Raw genomic sequence first — 26,049 nt, forward strand, 5'->3', positions numbered from 1 at the left:
TTGCCCAGTAGTTTCTACAAATAGGAAGATTTCCAGCGTAAAACCCCTGTGTTAAAACCTGAGCCCATTGCTTTTTGCCATCATATCCGCCCCTTCAAAAAACCATTGGTAAAGTATTTCTTACATTGTTTTTGACAAGGTTATAGATATTTAATATTTACCTCCAAAATTATACTGCTGAATATAATAAAAATGCACCACATTCTCTGCTGCTCAGCAAAACTCCATTCATTTTGGTCTTTCATGTACCATGCACTGTTTTAAAGGAGCAAATAAGGTTATCAACCTGCGTCTTAGAAACATTTTGTAGTTGTCCATTTCCACAGACACATAGCAGGGTTAAACCTTATGTTGAAAGTTTCTATGTTCGTAAATATTTAGCGTATATAAAGTGCTTTGTGGAATTCAGTCTCTGTTTTGAAGATCTTTAGTCTGAGATTTCTTATCTAGAGGAAACAAGATATTTAAATAAATATCTCTAAACAGGCTGTGCTTTGCAGCGTGCTTAACAGTGAGTGGTTTATTGTTTCAGTGGAACGCGTAGCATATTGCTAGTTACACAATTTCTGACACGTCACTTGTCTTAAAGGCGGTGTTAGGTACAGCATAGCATCAAAAGTGCTTTTCTGTGTGCAAGGTACTTAAGTGTCCACATGAGGAATCGGTCTTTTGGAGTCACCTCTTGACTTAGAAAAACGTTTTCCCTACAAGAAAATGAAACCATTTTGCATATGCTACGAAGGTTGGTGTTTGCTGAAGAAGAACGACAGCAAGCAAAATTGGCATATAGCAAGCTGATGCTACACAAAACTTGGAAATCTAGTGCTTTCTTCTAAGACTGCTTTGGAAGAAAATGTGGCATGGAACTTACCAACTGATACCTGATGGGTCGTTCTTCTCCACCAAGGTTGACTGAATAATTCTATGTGCCTAACATTTCAGTTTTTGAAATGGCAGATAACGGAGAGAAGATTATAATTGAAGTTAGTATATCTCTATGGTTTTTTTGTTTTTTAAACCATTTTCTACCGTATATGTTTTTATTAAGAATGCTCTTAAGAAAATACATAACAGTGCTGAATATGTTGGGGGTTTTCTTGTTGGCTGAACTCTTAATGGGGGTGAGGATCCAAAGAGCGACTTCTGGTATGCCAAAGGAATTAGGTATGACAAAGAAATCTTTGCCCCCCCCCCCCTTCAAATAATAGATGTGTATGCTATATTGCAAACCACTTTTGGAAATCCCCTTAGTTTCAAAAGTGGTTTGTATGTGGCATAGTTGTTTTTCTCTTTGATTGTCATAAGCCCAAAATCTACTTGAACAATCAGAATTAGTCCTGAGCCAGCACTTTGAATTGGGCCCAGAAACTAATTGGTAGCCAGTGCAGTCGAACCAGAATCAGTGTAATACGCTCAATCCGTCTTGCTCTGATGAGCAACCTGGCTGCTGAATTCTGCACCAGCTGAAGTTTCCGAACCATCTTCAGAGGCATCTCTACGCATAACGCATTGCAGTAATCTAACCTTGAGGTTATCAGAGCGTAGACAACAGTAGTTGGCCTATCCCTGTACAGATAAGGGTGTAGCTGGGCCACCAGCCGAAGCTGGTTTGACATAAAAGTTGAGAAACTTGTCATTCAGGAGAAACAGCCATCTGTCTTCTGTTGGACTTGTTTATTAGGCCATAGTTGGCAGCTCGTATGTTAAGGTAGTTCATGAAAATTTAAATCGCTATTTCTTTCTGGCTTGTATTTCGTTTAGTTGTTCAGATGTTATACAAATATAAAATGCGTGCAGGAGAATTCTAAGAACAGTTAGACGTGTTCTTTTCACGTCCAAGACATTTGTGCAAAACTCAAAATGCTGGTCAATGTGAAATACATCTGTCTTTGAATTGAAATGTTACAAATGTACAAGTTCATTTATGCCTTGCCCCATCCCAGAGTGTCAGGATGCCTTACGATATTGTAACTCCTTCCTGTGGGCTTATTCCTATCTTATTCCCTTACAGCTATTTCTTCTAATCCTTGAACCGTTTTTTAAAAAAGCCACAGATAATCGTTCTCATTCCCTTTTGTCCTAGTCAGATTAGCATTTCTTCACCTAAGTTTCTATAAGCAACTCATACAGTTTCATGAAATAATGCTTTCTGAGCTCTCCCGCTTTCATTTGACACTGAAATCAAGGCTGGGTCTGTTCCCAAATCACCCTCTTCCATTAGGTTCCTAAATGTGGCATCATCTAAAATAGAAAAGGTGTAAAGAAAAGGTGAAATTGGTCACAGACGCAATGGAAAGTCACCTAGCTGTAAACTCCCTTCCTTCCTTCTAGTCTTAGTGACAGCTACTACCACTTTGTGGTATAATCCCCTATCCCAAACTTTGGTTTTCAGCTCTAAATCCACATTGCTCTGGAAAACTCAAGGCAAGAACCCATCAGATATTTTTCTCTGAAATATCATTGGGAAATAAGCATTGTGGGATGTTAAGTTCACATTTGACTAAGATTGCAGTATTCAGTTGATCGACATATTAATCAGTTAAAAAAAACCTTTTGGTCAAGCAAAAAGTTGCTGGTTATCTGGGCAGCAGATTGAAAAAAAAACTTTACTATTTTAATATTTGCTTAGAAAAAGCACAAGTATTGGGTGCCATCCTAAAATAACATACATATTTTTTGTCCTAAAGTACCACAGTAGTAGTATACTGAGTTTCACATATATATCTCAAATCAATTTACAAAACTTAGTAAAAACCATTAAGAACAGTGTAAAAAAATAAGAAAAGATGGATTTAAAAAACAATACAAAACAGACACCCTTGGCAGAGATCTGTTCAGCCAACTGGGAAAGCTTGTTGAAGCAAAAAGGCATTTTAATTTCTTTCGGAAAGTACAAATAGTGGGAGGCATTTATCGCATCTGGGATTTCTTCTCTGGGTTACCAAAATAAGAGGCTATTCAGGATCCTTGACTGGCTAGCAGGTAATAGGAGCTTGCTGAAGAAAGAGCTAGCACCTGACCTTTTCATGTCTTCATAATTTCCTGCCCTCCGAGCCAGTGTGGACAGGACAGGTTGAGGGGTTGAACAGCTTGGGCAAACATCATTTATTTATTTATTTATTTATTTATTTATTTATTTATTTATTTTACCGCCCTTCAGCCATAGATCACAGTGCAGTTTGCAACATAAAAATACAACTGGAAAACAAACAAACAAAATGCATAATAAAAATAAGAGCAAAAACAAACTGGTAATCCCCACTCCCATGACACATTTAAGGGTATCGTATGTTAACCAGCCAAAATCGTCTCAGGCCTTCTCCTAAGGCTATCATAGATTCCCATACACCCACCCCACTGCTGATAAGAGGCCATTGGAGAACGCACAGAGGAACATTTTTTGCAAGCCCCAGACCCTCCAAGTGTCCTTATTTTCTAGGGACAGATCTGGATTTACAGAAGCCATCCAGGTTTCTGATTTGATCCTGGAATGTTCCGCTTTTCCTTAGGATGTCTCTATTTCCATCAGAGAAATGTTGGAGGCTGTGAATTTATGCGACCCTCCACACACCCAAGCCAAGGAGATAAGTCACTAGAAGACATCTAAAAGCAGCTCTGTAAAGGGAAGTTTAAAAATGTTTTTTTTTCTAGGTTTTTTATATTTGTTGGAAGCCACCTACAGTGGCTGGGGCAACCCAGTCAATTGGGTGGGGTATAAATATAATAATAATAATAATAATAATAATAATAATAATAATAATATACCCCGCCCATCTGGCTGGGCCCCCCAGCCACTCTGGGCGGCTTCCAACAAAATACTAAAATACAGTAATGCATCAAACATTAAAAGCTTCCCTAAACAGGGCTGCCTTCAGATGTCTTCTAAAATAATGTCCCTATTTTCATCGGAGAAACGTTGGAGGGAATGCTGCCCTCTTGAGAGCGGAGGAGGTACACAAGTCCAGTGAGATCCATGCTCTTCCCCTTCCTGTCTTGGGGGCAGAGAAGGAGGAAGCTGAGAAGGCTGGAGGTTGGCCTGTCTTCCCTGTCAAAATGGCACCCAGCAGTAACCAGCCCCTTAGAGAGCATTGAAGGCTTTGTACCCAGAGAGGCTCTTCTTTCCTGACTTTTATTTTTCCTTACTTTGGCATCATTGCAAAAGCAGCGTTGCAGCTCATGCCAGCTATCCCCTTCATAGAGGCAGAGCAGGCACCAGCCTCCTCTGCTGAGCACCTCTCTCATCCTCTTACGAGAGGCAGTCCTGAACCGTGGCAAGATGGAAGCACCATGGCGCCTAGCCTGGGAGGGACCAGTGCAATGGAGAAGGTTAGCAAGTCCCCGTTTCCCACCTCTCCTGGTGGCAAGCAACTTCAGCCTCTCTGTTATGGGGTAAAGAGCTGGAATGGGGTAAGAGCCAAATGGCCTGACGGAGGAACGAGCAAAGCCGAGATAGATGGCAGCTTCTCTTTCCACGCTCTGAGTTTCTTTCCATGAAGGTTTTATCGAGGGTGAATAAGTAGCTAAAAGGTAAAGGTACCGCTGACCATTAGGTCCAGTCATGACCGACTCTGGGGTTGCGGCGCTCATCTCGCTTTATTGGCCGAGGGAGCCGGTGTACAGCTTCTGGGTCATGTGGCCAGCATGACTAAGCCGCTTCTGGTGAACCAGAGCAGCGCATGGAAATGCCGTTTACCTTCCCGCCGGAGCGGTACCTAGTTATCTACTTGCACTTTGACGTGCTTTCTAACTGCTAGGTTGGCAGGAGCAGGGACCGAGCAATGGGAGCTCACCCCGTCGCGGGGATTCGAACCGCCAACCTTTTGATCGGCAAGTCCTAGGCTCTGTGGTTTAACCGACAGCGCCACCCGCAGGCCTCCCAAAAAGCTTGTCACCCACACACACCCACAATATCCTGAAAACTGGCCTTTCTCTTCTTCTCAGACGTATGTAGACACTCTCAAGCCCAGAAGACTTTCATCATCATCATCATCATCATCCTCATAAAATTTTATTTATATCCCGCCCTCCCCAGCCGAAGTCGGGCTCAGAGCGGCTAACAACAATGAGAAAAGTTTGATAAGATGTCAGGGTGGGGAATTGTAAGGGCCAAACAAAATTGTTATTTTAAATATAAATTTGAGAAACTGATTTGCTGAGTGATTGCCCCCATGTTGGAGGCTAACTTCATGCGATGTTAACCATATAATTAGTTATATAATAACTTCCTGTGGCTTTATGGTATGGCTTTATGTTGCTGTAAACTGCTTTGTTATATATATATTTATGATACAGCAGTATACAATTTTTTAAAAAAGAAATACATAAATACCTCTATGAGGGCCAACGAAAATGTCACAACATTTTGGCAAGCTTGCTCTTTGTAAGGTGAAAAAAGCTGGTTTAACGTCAAGTGAAGGATGTCAGCTGGAGACAAAATAAGAAAGGAAGCGGTATGGGAGGGGAAATTATGGACATATGTTGGCAACAGGAGCAGGAAACCTGATTTTAAGAAATTGTATTAAATTTAAGTAATTTGGTTTGATTTGTTATAATTTGGAAAAATAATTAAAATAATTAAAACCTTTTGGCAAGCTTGTGAGTTCTGCACAACTCTTCATCAAACATGAATGGGGGGGGTGGAATGAGAAAAGTTTTTTTTTTGTTTTTTAAGTACAAAAAAATTGTGATATTAGAGCCATAAGGCCAGAGGTGTAGGCTCTGTTCCGAGATAGAGATGGCAGCCAGAATAAGTTTCTCTCAGGTGCTACACCCCAAAGAGCAATAGCTCTCTATTGTGGGATGATAAATCCTGACATGTAACCCAGATCTGCCCTGTACCTTAAACAAAACAATCAGATTCCAAGATAAGTAGAAAGCAGAAGTAAAGAAAAACAGGGGCGTCTTTATCTTGGTGAAATTAGAGCTTAAGTTTGAATAATATACTAGTTAAGAGAGAAGCAAAATAGTGCAGTATAACCTAGTTGCTGATGGAGATGTAACCCTCAAAAGTCAAAGTGTTTGTATCCTGAATCAGGGATAAGAGAGTTGTGTCCAACTAAATTCTACTCAAATCAGACCCATTGAAATTAATTGGGAGTGGGTTCCTTTTATGATCTGATCATGCAGTTGTAACCAGCTAATTGGCACTGAAGGCAACCAAGTTAGTGCTTCTGGCCTTCCAGGATAGTATCGCAGGTCTTTTCATTCCTTTGTGTACCATGTCTCCAAAGGCCTGCGTTGATCCCCAGAGAAACTTAAATTTTGTTCTGCTGCAACAGGACGCTAGCAAGGTCATTGTCAAAGTATAGATGCCTTTGACAACCTTTCAAGTAATCTGTAGAAGTTACCTCAGCAGACTGAGGGGGCTATTTGGCGAGCCTGAGAGTGGATTCCTCTCCCTCATTGATTCCAGAAGATTAAATTTGGATATAGCTGTCCATGGCCCCCAGCCTGGCTCTGACAATTTGTATAGCTTTCTTGTGTATTAAGGGCACAATGCAACCCTAATAAAGTCTACATTTGGGGGGAGAGTACGCTCCAAAGTCTGCTTTATTAACAGTATGCTCCTATTAGTATGGAACTACATGAGACAACGTCAGGCCCAAATATTCATGCGCACACAGCACTCTAGTAAAGTTGTATGTCAGACCCTCAAAGTGCCCCTATTTTCCAGGGACAGTCCTGGATTTACAGAAGTTTTCTAATTTGATCCTGGAATGTCCCACTTTTCCTTAGGAGATTCTTATGGAGGGTATGGTTATGTGCCCCCCCCCCCAGCGATAAGTAACTTTACAACCTTTGGAAGATATCTGAAGGTAGCCCTGTATAGAGATTTTTTTAAAAAAAAAAGTTTAATGTTTTATTATGTTTTCATATATGTTGGAAGCCTCCCAGAGTGGCTGGGGCAACCCAGTCAGATGGGTGGGGTCTGATGATGTAGCACCCTGCTTGTGGTTAACGCTTAGCTGGAATGAAATATTCAACGCAGCAATAGAGAAATTAAAATAATAATTTATTTGTCAGACAAATAAATATGAGGCACAGTGGTATATGGTTACCAAGCTCTGGCCTGGCCTCCTGCCATTCTGGCCAGCACTTATATTTCCTTAATCCAGCCCCCTTGCTCCTCCTGTGGCTGCCTCTGTCCAATCAGCCTGGTTGAAATTCCTATTGGCTGTTTGCTAGAACCAATCACAAAAGATACACCCATTTCCTCTTGTCCTTTTATGGGAAACAAAAAGATATATATTCTTCTATCTATAAATGACAAATAAGTAGTAATATATCTTACATGTGTCTCAACAAGGAACCTTAATTACCAGCTCACCTTGCCCTATTGCCCTCCAAAACAAATGGTTTAATCTTAAATTTTTATCTTAAACAGATGTCAAGGATCTTGAGTTCACATCATCATTGAAAGATCTCCTTCTCTTGAAGGTCTTTTAAACAAAGGCCTGACAACCATATGTGTGCTCTAATGATGTTTCCTGCTTGGCAGGGGGGGCTGGGCTGGTGGCTGATGGCCCCTGTGATCTCTTCCAACTATATGAAATAAGAATCTAGCATAAGGATTTAACATTTCTTAGCTTCTAATTCCTTTGCATAATTACATTTAAGCCAATATATTTAATACATAACATAGATAGCTTTTTAGAAGAATAAACCTTTTCAAAGTAAAAAAGGAAGGAACAGTTTCCAGCCTCAAAATAAGATAGAAAGAAAACCTCTCTTCTCCAGCCAAGCCAGTTGCCTTTTTCACTGCTCTTGACCTTTCAACCTTAGGAAAATATGGCTCAAGTTCAATGGGAGGCACATGGTTTTATTTTACTATTTATCAACTCTTAATTATGTTTATCTCTTTTTTTATCTTCTGTAATATGTAGGGTCAGTGTAACCTTGGCTGTCAGCCTGTAATTCCCTTTGACTTTGAGAATTGTTTTCTGCTATAAATCAGGGGGGGCCCTTGTCCAGGAGAATAAACATTTTGCCAAGGTTCTTAGGCAGCTGGTCTTCTGCCTGGCATGAACATTTGAAAATCTTTAAGCTCATTTTAAAATACAGGCCCTGATCAAGCCTCAATAAAAATGCAGGCTATGATTAGATGCCTCAATGATACTACTACTACTACTACAGTACTACTACTGATGATTGATGATGGAATAAGGTAAAGGTAAAGGGACCCCTGACCATTAGGTCCAGTCGTGGCCGACTCTGGGGTTGCGACGCTCATCTCGCTTTATTGGCCGAGGGAGCCGGCGTACAGCTTCCGGGTCATGTGGCCAGCAGCCTCTGGTGAACCAGAGCAGCGCACGGAAATGCCATTTACCTTCCCGCCGGAGCGGTACCTATTTATCTACTTGCACTTGATGTGCTTTCAAACTGCTAGGTTGGCAGGAGCAGGGACTGAGCAACAGGAGCTCACCCCGTCATGGAGATTCGAACCGCTGACCTTCTGATCGGCAAGTCCTAGGCTCTGTGGTTTAACCCACAGCGTCACCCGCGTCCCTGATGATGGAATAGGGCATCTGTATTTTCAGTGGAGAAATGTTGGAGGGTATGGTATGTGTGTAAATGTGACTTCCAGTGGGGGAAGGAGAGGCGCTGAAACCTTCAGATACAGAAGAATAGCCGCCAGCTCTTGAAAAATCATGATGAAATTCTAAAGGTGTGTAAAAGAGTAGGTTGGAGTTGCTTTTTACACAGTTCTGACTTTCTAATCAGCTTTTGCTATGCCCCATTTTCAAATGGGGAACCTGTGGCCAGACCAATGTTCTTGGACTACAACTCACATCAGCCCCATAGGGAAGGATGATGGGAACTGTAGTTTAGGTTCCCTATTCCTGCTTTGACATTCAGTGCTTGGTCTTTTCCATAGCTTTCACCAGCAGTGGAATTCTTCACTGCCACACAGACTGTTTTGTTCCAGCAGGCTTTGTATTAGCATTGGCATTTGAAGTGGACTCTGTTACTTCCTTGCTGTGCTACTTTGATTGTTTTATTGCATGATGAATGTTGTTGGCTGCACTGAATACTACTTTAGTAAGTGGAAGGGCAGGTTATAAATAAGAACCACCCATCTGTTAGTTAATTTGTAAAATAAACATCCCATGTAACATGGGGTGGTTTTTAAACTACCTGCTAATTTGTGAGTATATAGTTTAAGAAGCCACATTTGTTTTTCTTAACTGTCTTCAAAATGCTTCCTGCTTTTGAGTAGCTTCAAGTTTTAATTGGGAATTGACAGGCGGCTCAAAGAAAAACCCACGGAGCAATAGTCCTTAAAGCAAGTGGCAACAGCCAAAGTAAGCAAAAACAAGGTATTGTTCTGTTGCATTGGCTCAGCGCTGCCACTACAGACCATTTGTTCTACCTGTAATGCAGTGGCTTCATTTAAAAAAACTTGGTTCGTTATTCCTTGACTTCAGAGACTTCTTTTTGTATTGAAAGCAATTCCTAAACAGGCTTCAATATATTATTTTACTCAGTAGTCCCTGTTTTACATTTGATATATATGTTTTCTGTTCTCTCCCCCCCCCTCCCCAGGAAAGCGATAGTGAAGCGATGTCTACCAACTTAAAATACCTTTCCTTGGGGATTTTGGTCTTCCAGACAACTAGCTTGGTTTTGACTATGCGGTATTCAAGGACACTGAAAGAAGAAGGACCTCGTTATCTATCTTCGACTGCGGTGGTTATTGCTGAGCTTTTGAAGATCACAGCCTGTATTTTGTTGGTTTACAAAGACAGCAGTAGGTGTCTGCTATTTGTTTGTTTGTTTATTATGAGGCGGTTAATACTTTTTTCAATACAAGGTGGGACCTTTAGCAAAAAATTGCATTGTATCCTCCCTCCTAAATGAAATGCTCCTGTTCAGTGTTGCAGGAACTCGTCTTCCTAAAAAAGAAACTTCCGCTCTTCATCCCACACCTACCTGTTTTGTTTCCCCCAACTGTATTCCACAACTACTGAGCATGCTCAAACCTCATTGGGCTGGGTTTTTTTTTGGGGGGGGGAGCAGTTTGACCTCTTAATCTTGTTTGTGCGTGTGTAAAAAAAATAAAAAAAATCCACGTCTTGTAAACTCAGGTTTTCCCATCCACAATTATAATCTTCTTGTTTCTTGGTGGTCCTGTTTTTGCTACAATTCTGTTGCCACTCACCACCTGAATTAACTATTAGAAATGTACAGAATTGTATTTTGGACACAGCAACAACTTTTTCATTTTGCTGCCAGTGTTCCTAATGCTGAAGAGATGAGTTAGATGTCTTCATCAGCAAGAACTAGATATTGCTATATCTTAATCGGGACAAACCATTGTCAGCTTTGCACAGTTATGCAATGAAGACGCCGCAGTAAACCCATTGCTGTAAATGGACATTAACTACATAGCTATGCAATTTTTTCGCTAGGAATGTCATGTTTAAAAACAAAGCTCTAAAAGTTTTTAGCAAAAAAGCTCATTATAATTAATAGGCCACACTAATCTGTTTTTAAAAGAATTTATTATCCTCTCTTTTTGCATAGAGTGCAATTTACGATCTCTGAACAGAGTGTTGCATGATGAAATCCTTAATAAGCCTATGGAGACACTTAAACTGGCTATTCCTTCTGGGATTTACACACTACAGAATAATCTCCTGTATGTTGCCTTGTCAAACCTAGATGCAGCCACTTACCAGGTATGGTATGCTTTTGAGGAGTTTGCTGTTGCTTGTTTTTAAAATTGTGCACACAAATAATGAGTCATTAATCAAGAGTCATCTTGATTTGGTCTTTTCAGGTCACGTATCAGCTGAAAATTCTTACCACTGCGTTATTTTCTGTGTCCATGCTCAGTAAGAAATTAGGTGTGTATCAATGGCTTTCATTAGTGATTTTGATGGCTGGAGTTGCATTTGTACAGGTAAATATTAACATAAACATACTCCTGAATATTAAAAGTGTAGATCTTATTTGCTTTACTACTTAATACCTGGGGTAGTATCCAGTGATGATTTCCCCCCCCCCAAAAAAAAAATGTTTAGGGGTACTCTCATTATCCTACTCATATTAAAATACTGCTCCTCAATGAGGCCAAACTTAGATTCACAAAATGTTTAGGGGTATGCATACCCCTGCATCTCCCCAGAAAAAAAGCACTGGTAGTATCCAATGAAGGACTTTTGACTGCACAGTGGAACATCCCTTCCTTCTCTCCCTCTGTGCCCCCTAAATCTGTTCTGGGAGGATTGTTTTTTTATTGATATGTATAAATGAGAGAATAGGGGTGGAATCCGTATTAAATGTTGATTCCCAGATCAGTTTATCCATTGACTTCAGATGCTGTCAGCTGAGAAATGAGACAATACAGAGTACAGTGGTACCTTGGGTTAAGAACTTAATTCATTCTGGAGGTCTGTTCTTAACCTGAAACTGTTCTTAACCTGAAGCACTACTTTAGCTAATGGGGCCTCCCGCTGCTACAGCGCTGCCACCACGCGATTTCTGTCCTCATCCTGAGGCAAAGTTCTTTTTCTTTGCTTCAGGTACTATTTCTGGGTTAGTGGAGTCTGTAACCTGAAGCGTCTGTAACCCGAGGTACCACTGTACAAGACACAAAATCATAGCCCCAGTAAAATATCAAAGAAGATCCAAGAGACTTTAAAACATTTAAATATTTGGGCACTTGCTTGGTAATAAATGTATTGGTACCTTCTAGGAACATGTTCAGAAGGGTGTTTTAAGATTGGCCAGGAAGGAGTCTCATAATAAGATATATTGTGTGTTCTCTATTCTGCTGATAAAAACTGTTGTAAAAGAACACATGAAGGATAGTTTTGACATGTTGCCTACGGACTGAGCCCCACTAATAATGGTGTTTCTTTCCGGGATCATGCACATTTGCACAGTCTTCCTAAGCCAACGTTTGGCTTGGCATGTTGTGTGAAGCAGATCAATAGGTGCAACAAAACCTCAGGATCCATTTCATGTGTTTGAACTTGGTTGCAATGAAGTTGGGCAAACTCTTTTCTCTGTGTTCGTGTCAAAAATCCATAATTGGATAGTAAAGGTAAAGGGACCCCTGACCATTAGGTCCAGTCGTGACCGACTCTGGGGTTGCGGCACTCATCTCGCTTTATTGGCCGAGGGAGCCAGCGTACAGCTTCCGGGTCATGTGGCCAGCAGGACTAAGCCGCTTCTGGCGAACCAGAGCAGTGCACGGAAACGCCGTTTACCTTCCCGCTGGAGCAGTACCTATTTATCTACTTGCACTTTGACGTGCTTTCGAACTGCTAGGTTGGCAGGAGCTGGGACCGAGCAACGGGAGCTCACCCCGTCACAGGATTCGAACCGCCAACCTTCTGATCGGCAAGTCCTAGGCTCTGGGGTTTAACCCACAGCGCCACCCGTGCCCCCCATAATTGGATATTAAATGGCAAAAGAGGAATAAAGAAATAGAACACAACTGCAATCAGTTCTTTTGTCAATAAACATCCCTCCCTGGATCTCTGCTTGTGATTCATTCATCAAATATACCTTCAGGGTGCACTGAACTCCTGATTAATTGAACATTGATAAGCAGATGGTGATGCTGCAGAGCAACATGAGCCAAATGTTCACAACTCTTTTGGGCACTGTTTAATAATCTTGTTATTTTGGAAGGAAGTAGCAGAATAAATACTGTCCTAAACATATTTCACATGTTCAATTTATGCATGCTGTTCTGGGATATGATCCCGAGATATAGGCCATGTCACCAGTAAATGTACCTAGCTCTTTAGGGGCACCACTTACAAAACATAGAATTCAGTGCTCCCAGTGTTCAACATCTGTTGAAGGACTTGCTGGATTAGTTGTTTTATTTATTATTATTATTAGTAGTAGTAGTATGAGTAGTAGTATTATTCCCTGCACATCCGGCTGGGGTTCCTCAGCAACTCTGGGCGGCTTACCGCATATATAAAACATAGTAAAACATCAAACATTAAAAACATCCCAATACAGGACTGGCTTCAGATATCTTCTAAAATTTGTGTAGTTTTTTTATCTCCTTGACATCTGAAGGGAGGGCATTCCACAGGGAGGGCGCCACTACTGAGAAGGCCCTCTGCCTGGTTAGATAACACAAAAACAGCATTTAATAAAATAGTAAACCTGAGAAACCCCAAAATGCTTCAGAAGACTGGGTTAAGAACTAGATGTTTTTATTAGCATGCATTACAGCACAATTCTGTTTGTGTTTGTTTGGAAACATGGCTCTCTGTATTCAGTAAGGCTTAGTCTCAGGTAAACATGCTTAACCTTGCAAATGTGCAGCCCAGTCCAAAGCATGTTTTCTCGGAAGTCACAATTAAGTGTCCACAGGGTTGCAACCTTGAACTACCAGCACATGCAAACTTATATGAGAGTTTGTCTCATTGAGATACGTGGGACTGGCTTCTGCATAAACATCAGGGCAGCCTGAATATGTTTAGAGCCACAAACCTAAAAGTTGCCCAAACAAAATGGTGGGCATTAATTTGGGCGGAAATATTTATATTTTCTAAATGTGAAGGACTATGCCTAGGCGTGGAACGCGGGTGGTGCTGTGGGTTAAACCACAGAGCCTAGGACTTGCCGATCAGAAGGTTGGCGGTTCGAATCCCCGCAATAGGGTGAGCTTCTGTTGTTTGGTCCCTGCTCCTGCCAACCTAGCAGTTCGAAAGCACGTCAAAGTGCAAGTAGATAAATAGGTACCACTCTGGCAGGAAGGCAAACGGCGTTTCTGGGCGCTGCTCTGGTTCTCCAGAAGTGGCTTAATCATGCTGGCCACATGACCCGGAAGTTGTACACCGGCTCCCTCGGCCAATAAAGCGAGATGAGCGCCGCAACCCCAGAGTCGGTCATGACTCGACCTAATGGTCAGGGGTCCCTATACCTTTACGCCTAGGCATGCAACTTTTAAAGGGAATTATTAAAAGCCCAATTCTATTGTCAGTACAGTTTGATTCACTGCAAACTTGGAATGCCATCAATAGCTGCTTATGGGTATAAAGATGTGAATAAGGACTAAACAAGAGCTGGATGAGAAATGTTTCTGGTATTTCATTGCCTCTTTTCGTTTCCTGTCAGCAAGAACAAAGCACAAACTTCTGCGCTATGTTAAATTATATTTGGCAACTTGCTGTACGATTTTAATATACATGTTTTATTTTGCTTGTTTCCTTTAGTGGCCATCAGATTCACAAGAAGCAGCCACTAAAGAACTCTCAGCAGGATCACAGTTTGTGGGCCTGATGGCAGTACTTATAGCCTGCTTTTCAAGCGGATTTGCTGGAGTGTATTTTGAGAAAATCTTGAAAGAAACAAAACAGTCAGTATGGATCAGGAACATTCAGCTGGGTGAGTCTTGTCTCGAGAAAAAGACAGAACGGAGATTCAGATTTCCAGCAGAATCTAATCAGAGTACCTCAACATGCTTTTGTGTAATTAAATTGTTACAGAAGCATATGCCAAATTTGCCATTAACTTTGCTAACAGGAACTCTAAATGCTGCATCCTGTTCAGAATACAATTGTTGTTCATTTAACGTCTGAGTCAGCTTGTTTTGTTTGATTTGATATCATCTAATGGGTGCTAAATACAGTGGCTGAGATCCAAACCACAGTGCAACTAAAATTCTCTTTTAGGGGATTTTTTAATGCTTTGTCATTTTCCACGAGGGTCGTCTGTTTAAAGATTAAAAAGTCAAACACTCCGTCTGAAGTGTCGCAAGTTCACGGGCAAACCTAAGATAAGACTTTGGATCCTGGCTCATGTATTGTACTAGAACTAGATTAAATTTGACTGCATGTTTCCAATTTACTGCATAATCCTAATGTGGCAGTTATTTATACTATGCCTTTATTTTGAAAATAAACTGGGAATATCATGTATCCTGCAAACATTTTCTTGATGAATACTTAAATCCCTCCCCCCATGTCTGTAATAGAATTGTGTAATAAAAACACGCATGAATTCCTTTTGTTTAAAACAAAACATATCATTTCTCAACAACTGATTACAGGATTATGGACTGCCATTTTAAAAATATGATTGCATGTATATTTGTAGAGATATATTATGAACCTGTAGAAAAGCTCCTCTGCAGTTCATAGGTTAGATCTGAATTGACTGTACAATTGTGCTATGAGACCTCATGTTAGCAGTTGAATCCATCCTTATTAACTTTGCTAATTGCCTTTCTCCTAAATGCACTCAAGGCAGCATTGAAAAATCCAGTATTGGTTACACAGTAAAATAACTATAACAGTAAAATGTAACTGCAATTTTTATAAAAGCACAGGAAAATAGAAATGCATTTACAGTATGATTGCATCTTACAAGGGGGTTTGGTTCCAAGGGTTCAGCAGACACAGAAAAATGCATATATATTGAAATTCTTGGAACTGTCCCCACGCGAGCATCCCGGGCATTCTGGAGCCCATGCACAGAGAATTTTAAAGCATATCTTAAAAAGTGGGGAGGCCCAGATTTTTATTCTGTTTATTTATTTTAAACTGTATACGCCAGCCTTCTTCACAAGCAACAATTGGCACACCACTTTCCTGTAACAAATTGCTCCCAAAGCAGCTAATAATAATAATAATAATAATAATAATAATAATAATAATATCCCGCCCATCTCGCTGGGTTTCCCCAGCCACTCTGGGCAGCTTCCAACAAAGATTAAAAATACATTGAAACACCAGTCATTAAAAACTTTCCTAAACAGGGCTGCCTACAGATGTCTTCTAAACGTCAGATAGTTGTTTATCTCTTTGACATCTGATGGGAGGGTGTTCCACAGGGCGGGCGCCACTACCAAGAAGGCCCTCTGCCTGGTTCCCTGTAACTTCGCTTCTTGCAGTGAGGGAACTGCTAGAAGGCCCTCAGCGCTGGATCTCAGTGTTTGGGCAGAATGATGGGGGTGAAGACGCTCCTTCGTGTATATAAAACAATGAAGAAAATAGAAAAGCAATGATCGATAAAATAGTTTGCAGCTAATAAAAATGCAAAAACGTAGGCTCAAAATGAAGAACTCGTAACTTCAGATCAAAATAGCCTTTTTAAAAGGGGAAACTCTTAAAAGTGACAGACTCACAAATTAAAAGCTTGCTTTAATAAATACATTTTCAAATCTAAGGGGAAAGACATTCCTTTTGACAGATATGCTGTGAGCATGTCGTTTAGGGCTTTAAATATCATAATATCCTGCTCCAGGTGGGTGCCAGTTTCAACCGTCACAGGCTGAACACCATGCCCAGGGTGGCGAGCAGTCATGTTCCAGCGGCCAGCTGGCATAAATTCCATGGCCAGCCACATTGCAGGGCAGAACAGCCCACCAAGTCTAAAGCTCAAACTGCCCAGTCATGGGCAATCAATAGGGTGACGCTTGGTTGGTGGACCTGGGCGAGAGAGTTCCCACTCTGGTCTGGTGGCTAAGGATAAAAAGATAAAAAAATCATAACAAAGGCCTTGAACAGGAGAGGCAGCCAGTTTACTTTTTACCTATGACCAGCACCTGCCAGTAAACAGACAGAGCTTTATTCTAGTTGCAAGCACCAGGACATGATTCAGGATTCCCCACATGGAGCACATTAATTGATGCAGGAGGGGACCAACCTGCGTTTCTACATGCAGGTGAATTAAGAGAGTTTCTTCTTTTATTTTTGCCGTTCATTTCACTGTGCTTTAAAAAATCTGTCTCGTCTTTTTTAGGATTTTTTGGCAGCATATTTGGCTTGATGGGCGTGTACATTTATGATGGGGAACTTGTATCGAAGAATGGATTTTTTCAAGGTTACAACCAGCTCACCTGGATAGTCGTCGTTCTGCAGGTAATGCATCCAGAGTTACATTTTACTCAAAAACCAGCAGAACATATTCTCTCGCAGGATAAACATGTCAGTTTTCTGGGATAAGTACCGCTGCTTCTTATTGAGGAGGGTCAGTTATCTTTATTCAGTTCAATTACTAGTTTAAAATACTTTGACTTATTAAAAAGCCCCCCCCCCCCCATTAATCAGACATTGTTTTTCCTAAATTGAAATATACATATGATGGCAAATTCCACCACCAAATCAAACTTCTAACACAAAGCATAATGTCTCTTCTAAGACAGTGCAGGTGTCATCTTATAATAGTTTCATTTTTTACTTCAGATTATTCATAGTCAGATTTAATTGACAAAACCCCAATTAATCAGCTAAGTTCTCTTCAGTCAGTTGACAGCCCTATTATTAATGTGATATAATTTTGCACTTCCTCACCCTACTCATGGGTAGGCAAACTAAAGCCCGGGCGCCGGATGCGGCCCAATCGCCTTCTAAATTCGGCCTGCAGACAGTCTGGGGATCAGTGTGTTTTTACAAGAGTAGAATGTGTCATTTAATTTAAAATGCATCTCTGGGTTATTTGTGGAGCCTGCCTGGTGTTTTTACATGAGCAGAATGTGTGCTTTTATTTAAAATGCATCTCTGGGTTATTTGTGGAGCATAGGAATTCGTCCTTCTCCCCCAAAATATAGTCCGGCCCCCACAAGGTCTGAGGGACAGTGGACTGGCCCCCAACTAAAAAAGTTTGCTGACCCCTGCCCTACATGTTAGTGTTACAAATACCTATTTAATGCAATACTTACAGAAGCCATAAGGGAGGTGCCGTCTTTGAAAAGACAGTCTTCCATTTTCTTTGCATAGTAAGGAAGGCCTCTCCTTAGAAGTTTTCAAATATGATGACAACTTACTTTTCAATGTTTTGTCAGGCACTTGGAGGCCTTGTTATAGCTGCTGTTATAAAATATGCAGACAACATTTTAAAAGGATTTGCAACATCCTTGTCTATTATACTGTCAACATTAATCTCATACTTCTGGCTGCAAGATTTTGTCCCTACAAGGTAAGAGTACGTTATATAAATAACTTGAAATTTGTGTCTCAACTGATTTTAAGTAAATTTAACTGCTTAAGTTAGTATGCACTCTAAATACATTGCAATAGGATGCAGCCTTTGTACTTTATCATGGAGAATAGTGATTGTCATGCTACAAAATACAGATTCTATATAGATTCTATACAAAATATAGATTCTAGTCGGAGTCTATCAAAGGTTATTAAATGCACATTATGTAACTATTTCAGGACCTTTTCACATGCTTCTTTTTTGACCGACTCAGTTTTTATGCCTGAATTGCACTGATTTACTTCATTACAGTGGCGTAGCGTGGGTTGTCAGCACCCGGGGCAAGGCAAGTAATTTGCGCCCCCTAACCCTGGATTTGCGCCCCCTAACCCTATCCCTAACCCTAACCCCCAGATGTTGCGCCCGGTGCGGCCGGCCCCCCCTGCACCCCCCACGCTACGCCACTGCTTCATTAAACTGACTACACGGTTCTTAGCGTTAAGCTAGACATAAACTGTGCAGTTCTTGTGTAGCCTGGTGATGCACATTTTTTAAAATTTAAGACTGAATTGCTGGGGATGTGAGTCCTATCATGACCACAGCCTTCAGGGAGAGGAGATATAACCCTTCTCTCCCCAGCAACATGATGAACCCCCTGCTCCTGCAAATGTCGCAACTCATTTCCCTCCATGTTGCGATTCCAATAAAAATTGCTCCCCCAGTTTATTATTAATTTATTTTTTTGAAAAAAGAAAATCTCCAAGCATGGCTGTTAACCATGCAACTGAAATATTTTTTAATTTGGCCCTTTATTTCAGTGGGTTTATTCTGAGCCAAACATACTACTTTTCGTTTCCGCTAAGATCAACATATGCAAAGAGTAATGGTCACAGTGTTTTACTGTTTAGGGAAGGAAATATGAAATTAAGGCATTTTAGACTACTTCCATATTAATCTAGACTCAAATATTTTTTAGAGTGATTCCTTGAAAAAGGCGGCACATATCTTTATGTAAAACCATATTATGAATTTGTGTCCCCCCCAAAAAACCCCTTCATTGTGAGTTTCATTGAATACAGAGGAACTTGATTACAAGTACATATGGTTAGCAACTGTAAGATATTTAAAAGAGCTCTACCTTTCCCCCCCTCAAAAAAAAAAAAACCTCTGTATCTGCTGATCTTGATTTTGTTTAGTGTTTAAATGTGAGGTGCTATCTACAAGAACTAAAGTTACAGTTCAACCAGAAGCCCATTATTAATAGCTCAAACATTAACTCAGACAAGGAAAATGATCAAATTCAGTATGCCAGAGTGCAAAACATCTAGCTGAGCCAGCTTTGGTTTGCTACTAATTTTCACTGGTATAATATTCAAGTAATACAGTCATACCTTGGTTCTCGAACAAAATACATTCTGGGAGGCTGTTCGACTCCCAGAACTGTTCGAAAAGCAAGATGCAGCTTCCGATTGGCTGCAGGAGTATCCTGCAGCCAATCGGAAGCCGCGGAAGCCACGCTGGACGTTCGGCTTCCGAAAATCGTTCGAAAACCGGAACATTCACTTCCGTTTTTTTATTGTTCGGGAGCCGAAACGTACGAGTTCCAAGGCGTTCGGCAACCAAGGTATGACTGTACAGTGGTACCTCGGGTTAAGAACCTAATTCGTTCTGGAAGTCTGTTCTTAACCTGAAGCACCACTTTAGCTAATGGCCTCCTGCTGCTGCCGCGCCGCCAGAGCACGATTTCTGTTCTCATCATGAAGCAGAGTTCTTAACCCGAGGTACTATTTCTGGGTTAGTGGAGTCTGTAACCTGAAGCATATGTAACCTAAAGCGTATGTAACCCGAGGTACCACTGTATATATTTTTGAAGCCAATATTCACCATCTGTTGTTGGACTAATGTTGGGCATCCTGAGTTCTAATTCAGTACATATTCAGGTATCAGTATTTGCCTGGCAATTGTAATCAAACTGTAAATGAACTAAACAACTAAACTAAACAGTGGGGATTAGGTGTTTTTCAAAAAGTTTAATGGTGATTAGACACACAAATGGCATGCCCATTTAAAGCCCTCCAAAGCCTCACCCAGCAGGGTCAACATAGATTAGGCTTTTATTGATGGAGCTTGTTGCCCATCTATCTGCTCCAAGTTCCATGGTCCACCCACTTCTTGTGCAGATTCTTTTCCATTGCTGAGCTGTGCCAGTCCTGTTCATCAGATGTGAAAAGCTCAATTTGATATCATTCAGTGTGAGCAAGTCTGAGTCCTGCTTTTCCTGGTGGAAAAGCAGTTCCTTCAGCAAAAGTGTTTTTGTGAAAACCTCTGAGGATTGGGGATTTTTGCAAGCCCCGAATCAGTGACTTCGTCTGCTTGTATCACTGGCATGTCAGGATTTCTGTGTAGAGAACTGCTATGGCAACAAAACTGCTGCACTACCCTTACAAGCATACAATATTGGCTCCTGTTTATGATGGAGGAAGGAAGATTTTGGGCCTTAAGTTTCTTGCTGCTCAGCTGCAATTTCATGTGCTCTAGCACAGCCTTCAGGTAAGAACAGGGGCGATCGACACGTTACACCATCTGGTAGAATGAAGAAAAGATCTATCATCTTCTCCTCTAGAATGGGAGCCAGGGAACAAGGAGAGCACTGTTGATAGTGCACCTGCAACGGTTTCCCTTGTTTGACACTCAGGATTGTAGCTCAGTAACAGAATAGTACATGCTTTTGATGCAGTAATCTCTATTACAGTCATTGATGGTGTAATGTGTCGATCACCCCTGTTCTTACCTGAGGGCTGTGCTAGAGCACATGAAATTGCAGCTGAGCAGCAAGAAACTTTAAGCCAAAAATCTTCCTTCCTCCATCATAAACGGGAGCCAATATTGTACAGTGGTACCTCGGGTTACATACACTTCAGGTTACATACGCTTCAGGTTACAGACTCCGCTAACCCATAAATAGTACCTTGGGTTAAGAACTTTGCTTCAGGATGAGAACAGAAATCGTGCTCTAGCAGCGCAGCGGCAGCGGGAGGCTCCATTAGCTAAAGTGGTGCTTCAGGTTAAGAACAGTTTCAGGTTAAGAACGGACCTCCGGAACGAATTAAGTACTTAACCCGAGGTAGCACTGTATGCTTGTAAGGATAGTGCAGCAGTTTTGTTGCCATAGCAGTTCTCTACACAGAAATACTGACATGCCAGTGATAGTCATACAAGCAGACAAAGTCACTGATTTGGGGCTTGCAAAAATTCCCAATCCTCAGAGGTTTTCACAAAAACGCTTTTGCTGAAGGAACTGCTTTTCCACCAGGAAAAACACTCAGATTTGCTCGTGCTGAATGACATCAGATTGAGCTTTTCAGGTGGGATTCGGAAAAACCATTTATACCATTTATAAAACCCTTCTACTGCCAGTCATTGATTGAGCTGGACGAGCCAACAGTTTGATTTTCCATCGGGCAGCTTCTTATGTTCCCAAGTTGAACATAAGTTGATTAGAATCTTTCCTTTCCTTATTTGCATACTTTTAAGAGAGAATATTAAAACACCAGCAGTGCATTCAGCCAGAAACGGAAGAAAAATATTTAACTCCAATAGAAATATCTTAGAGCAGGTACATACTTGCTTGAATTTTGAAAGCCCACTCTTTTGATAGCCACAATTTTTTGATACCCTGAATTTTGATGCACACTTTTCCAGCCATTTTGAACCCTGCAGCCTACATATTGGACTTCTCAGTCTAAGCCACTGTCTTCCATGCCTGTGGAAGTGTCCAAAGCAAAACAATGGCTTTTTTGTCCAATTCTCTCTCAGACAACATCATGAGACTTTAACAGTAACCATTTGCAAGCTGGGAAGTTCTGTCGTGTTGCCGTGCAAAAGTCTCATATTTGCTCACTGCATCTATTTAATAAGGCGCTATTTTATCACTTTTATTTTATTGTTCCAGTTCCTTTGCAGACCTCTGTATGTGTCCTGGTGTTTCATTATATGACCAGGTTAAGAGAAAAGCCAGATATCTGCTTGTAAAAAGAATGGGGAAATGGGAAAAGCAAAACTAATGAACATTTTGGCCATAAAATAAATACATTTAAGTAAATGATATTTAGTTTATGAATGTATATGGTCTTAAGTCTCCCCCCCCCCCTCTTTTTCACTTTCAGTGTTTTTTTCCTTGGAGCCGTTCTTGTAATAGCTGCTACATTCCTATACGGTTATGATCCAAAGCCCACGGGGAATCCTATTAAAGCATAGCAGAATCTTCAGTGCCAGCCCTTTTTTTTTTTTTTTTTTGCAAAAACTGTGCATTAAGGACCTCAAAATAATTATATGGAGGACCACCAAGCACTGGAATGGAAGAGTTTACATGGTATCTGAAGAATGACAACATATTAAAATAATGGTTTATGGAAGACCAAACTACAGAAAGACAGAAAACAGTATGTACCTCTGGAAACGAAGGAAGTCCTAGAACAAAACTTGAAGGGAACACGTTGCACCTAATACCTACAATTAGAAATGCTTCCTGCTTGAACTCTGAGGTTAAATCAGAATTATTTACTGTATTTGACAGCTGCAGAAATGCCCTATGCACTCTTCTTGCAAGAGCACATGACATTTGTTGAATCATACCTTTTTTCTTTTCTTTTTTGCAAATTGACTGTTTCATCTTAGTATGTTTTTTTTAACTTGCTGTATATTTGTAATGATCAAATCAAAGTGAAATAAGACTTGGTGCAACCATGGCGTTTCTGATTTGGTATTCCAATTTAAACTGCAAAGTAGGATTGAATCGTTCTCATTTCAGACATTTTATATATTTTATATAGAAAGCTGTACAAGTAAACAGAAATTGGTGTTGGGAAACATATCTATACACATTTCTTACGGTCACAATAAACATTTTTGATAAGATTCCCAGAGAGGAAGAATCTGAATCCACAAATAATAAAAAGGATTAATCAGAAGTGTTGTAGGGATCAGGTCACAACGTATGCTGCTGCAGCACTACCATTGAGTCTGAGCAAAGGCTTCGTAAAAACAAATCGAAGAGGCATAGCTACTGTGCTTTTATTCAACAAAAGGCTATGATAGAGTGCCAGAGTTGGCAGCAGATATGTGTGTGTTCAAAGAGCAAATCCTTTTTATTTAAAGATATAAAAGCAAAAAAAAATTCTTGTAATTACCTTACAGTGCATTTCATTGCTTCAAAATTTAATCTGAAAATTTTTTAAACTGTATTTTTAAAATTAGTCATGGAAATGTTTAAAGGTATTATCGTTCCTTTTGGAGCCATGGTGATCTATCATGTGAATATACTGTATTATATTACAGAGCTTTAAAAACACACACACACACGTAAGAATTATGTAACTGAGAGTGGTTTTTGTCCAGTCTTGTGAAGAATACATGCTAACTGTATTAATATTGATAACATTATTGTGCAATGAGTATGGGGGGATTGCCAAAGAACCTTCTTTCCTTCATCCTGGAATGGCTGGGCAAACCTTCTTGGAACACTTGTTATGGCTTAATATTGTGGGCAAATCTGGTGTTAAACTGCTTACGGTAACATATCAAAAGTAAGAAAATGTCTACAAAACACCCCACTTACACATCTGTGTAACAACCATGGTTCTTCTTGCCTTCTGCCCCAACATGTTTCTAATAATAATAATAATAATAATTAATTAATAATAATAATTTATTATTTATACCCCGCCCATCTGTCTGGGTTTTCCCAGCCACTCTGGGCGGCTTCCAACAAAAGATTAAAAATACATTAAAACATCAGTCATTAAAAACTTCCCTAAACAGGGCTGCCTTCGGATGTCTTCTAAACATCAGATAGTTGTGTATTTCTTTGACATCTGATGGGAGGGTGTTCCACAGATGTCAAAGAAATAAATGTCAAAGAAATAAATAGATGTTTCTGTGATGCTGCTAGGAGTCTCAGAGCACTCTTGTGATTCTCACAGCTACAATTCTATGGGGTTCTTCGTAGAGAGCTATGAGTTACATTAATTTAATGTTACTTTGCTCCAGAATTAGTCTGTTAAAATATTTCAGAGCATAATCCCATGCATTTCTACTCAGGTGCAAGTTCCCATTACATTCAGTGGGACTTTCTCCCAGGTAAGTGTGTATGGGATTGAAATCTCAAGTCCGTTAAGTCAAGCCTAATCAAAGTGTCAGGTTAGTGCACAGCTTTTTTCTTTTTTACGGTAAAGAATTAATTTACAAATGGTGCATTAATGATCGCTTTTCTGCAGCGTTTCCACTGGTAACGGTTCAAAGTGAAAGTAATTTATATTCCAAACATTGGCATTAGCAAAGAAATAAAGTGTTTATGAAAACAAAGGAGGTTTTATTTTTATTTTTTCAAAATTGTAATGGTGATTTGACCAACCGTATTTAACAAAAAATGCTGTATCGTTTTGACTATCAACTGATGTATCCACCCACATTTGTTTACCACCCTTGAACCTCATTTATAAGTCATTGTTGTTTTAGTATTACAAGGAGAAAATGGGAAATTTTATCAGTCTGTTGTGATACTGGCTGAAACTTCTCTTGAGAGTATGTTATGTTGTATTGTGATCATGATTTCAGGCAGCGGAACCATGCATGTTTTGAAGAAATTCTACCCATTTGTGCAAGAAATCCAGTGCACATATTGTTGGATCTGTTACACAGAGGAGGTAGGTGTCATACTAACAGATAAATCATGGGTAGGCAAACTAAGGCCCGGGGGCCGGATCTGGCCCATTCACCTTCTCAATCCGGCCCGCAGACAGTCTGGGAATCAGTGTGTTTTTACATGAGTAGAATGTGTCCTTTTATTTAAAATGCATCTCTGGGTTATTTGTGGGGCATAGGAATTTGTTCACTTTTTCCCTTCAAAATATAGTCTGGCCCCCCACAAGGTCTGAGGGACAGTGGACCGACCCCCTGCTGAATAAGTTTGCTGACCCCAGAGATAAATGCTTTCTGAACATGTCTTCTTATAAGCACAAATCTAGGGCAGAGGAGAATCAGTGTTTGGGGGTGGAGAGGATGCCTAACCCTTTCTACATCTTAACTCACAATGCAAAAGCTGCTCTCCCAGTGCCATTTCCTTGCATCCTAACTTCTTCCAACATCATAATCTGACTGGGGTTGGGATGGAGAGAGAACAACTTCAGACCTTAATTTAGAAACAATTGAGAAGCCATGAAAGTCTTCCAGTGTTCCCATTTCCTGTACCATGAGCAATTTTCTAACAGTCCATATGTTATTCAGCCCTGCACCGAATGCTTTTTTTATTAATTATAACCCTGCCCTTCTCCAACTGCTCCCAAGGTGGGTGGATGTTGTTGCCATCATCACTAATGTTTTAATTGCCTTCTACACCATCAACTCAATGCGAGGTACAGTACAAACTGCCAAAACCTTTGAACACCAAAAGTTTTGTTTTAAAACAAAACTAGGTAAAGGTAAAGGGACCCCTGACCATTAGGTCCAGTCGTGACTGACTCTGGGGTTGCAGCGCTCATCTCGCTTTATTGGCCGAGGGAGCCGGCGTACAGCTTCCGGGTCATGTGGCCAGCATGACTAAGCCGCTTCTGGCGAACCAGAGCAGCGCATGGAAATGCCGTTTACCTTCCCACTGCTAGGTTGGCAGGAGCAGGGACCGAGCAACGGGAGCTCACCCCGTCGCAGGGATTCGAACCACCAAACATCTGATTGGCAAGTCCTAGGCTCTGTGGTTTAACCCTCAGCGCCACCAGCGTCCCCTAAAACAAAACAAAACTAAAACAACACAAAATAGATGCATTTATCCAGCTGAGAGAGAAGGCTGTTGGAACAAAAATGTCTTCTACTGTTTCTGGAAAATGCAGAGAGTGGGTTTCTGTTGTATCTTGCCAGGAACGCTGTTCCACAGAGCAGGGATATCCATACTGAAATTGTGCAGAATGCAATACTAAAACCAACAAATACAGAAAATAAACGCCTGGAAAGTACCAAATATAAATAATTATATAAAAATAAACAACCATCCATTGCATTCAGACTGCAATTCCATACCTGTTTTCCTAGAAACAGGAAACTCCATAGAATGTACTTCTGAGTAGACTTTATAGGATCGCACTGCAAGATTTTAGAACT

At 40.6% G+C, this 26,049-nt stretch overlaps 1 protein-coding gene across 2 annotated transcripts in view; it reads left to right on the forward strand.

The window, feature by feature from the left end:
* SLC35A3 (solute carrier family 35 member A3) overlaps positions 1 to 24,261 on the forward strand; it is a 30,172-nt gene extending 5,911 nt beyond the window's left edge. The window contains exons 1-8 of one of the 2 annotated variants that reach the window (XM_079981956.1): positions 568 to 983; positions 9,544 to 9,748; positions 10,525 to 10,679; positions 10,781 to 10,903; positions 14,190 to 14,361; positions 16,720 to 16,838; positions 17,762 to 17,895; positions 22,065 to 24,261. In XM_079981956.1, the coding sequence (XP_079838082.1) occupies positions 951 to 983; positions 9,544 to 9,748; positions 10,525 to 10,679; positions 10,781 to 10,903; positions 14,190 to 14,361; positions 16,720 to 16,838; positions 17,762 to 17,895; positions 22,065 to 22,155 (1,032 nt within the window). In that variant the 5' untranslated portion in view covers positions 568 to 950 and the 3' untranslated portion in view covers positions 22,156 to 24,261. Of the gene's footprint in view, positions 1 to 567; positions 984 to 9,543; positions 9,749 to 10,524; positions 10,680 to 10,780; positions 10,904 to 14,189; positions 14,362 to 16,719; positions 16,839 to 17,761; positions 17,896 to 22,064 lie in introns of those variants that run through there. The other variant, XM_079981957.1, reaches the window with a different exon arrangement.
* Positions 24,262 to 26,049: the final 1,788 nt, after the last annotated feature.

This window comes from Podarcis cretensis (assembly GCF_951804945.1).
Source record: "Podarcis cretensis genome assembly, chromosome: 6".
Lineage (NCBI taxonomy): Eukaryota > Metazoa > Chordata > Lepidosauria > Squamata > Lacertidae > Podarcis > Podarcis cretensis.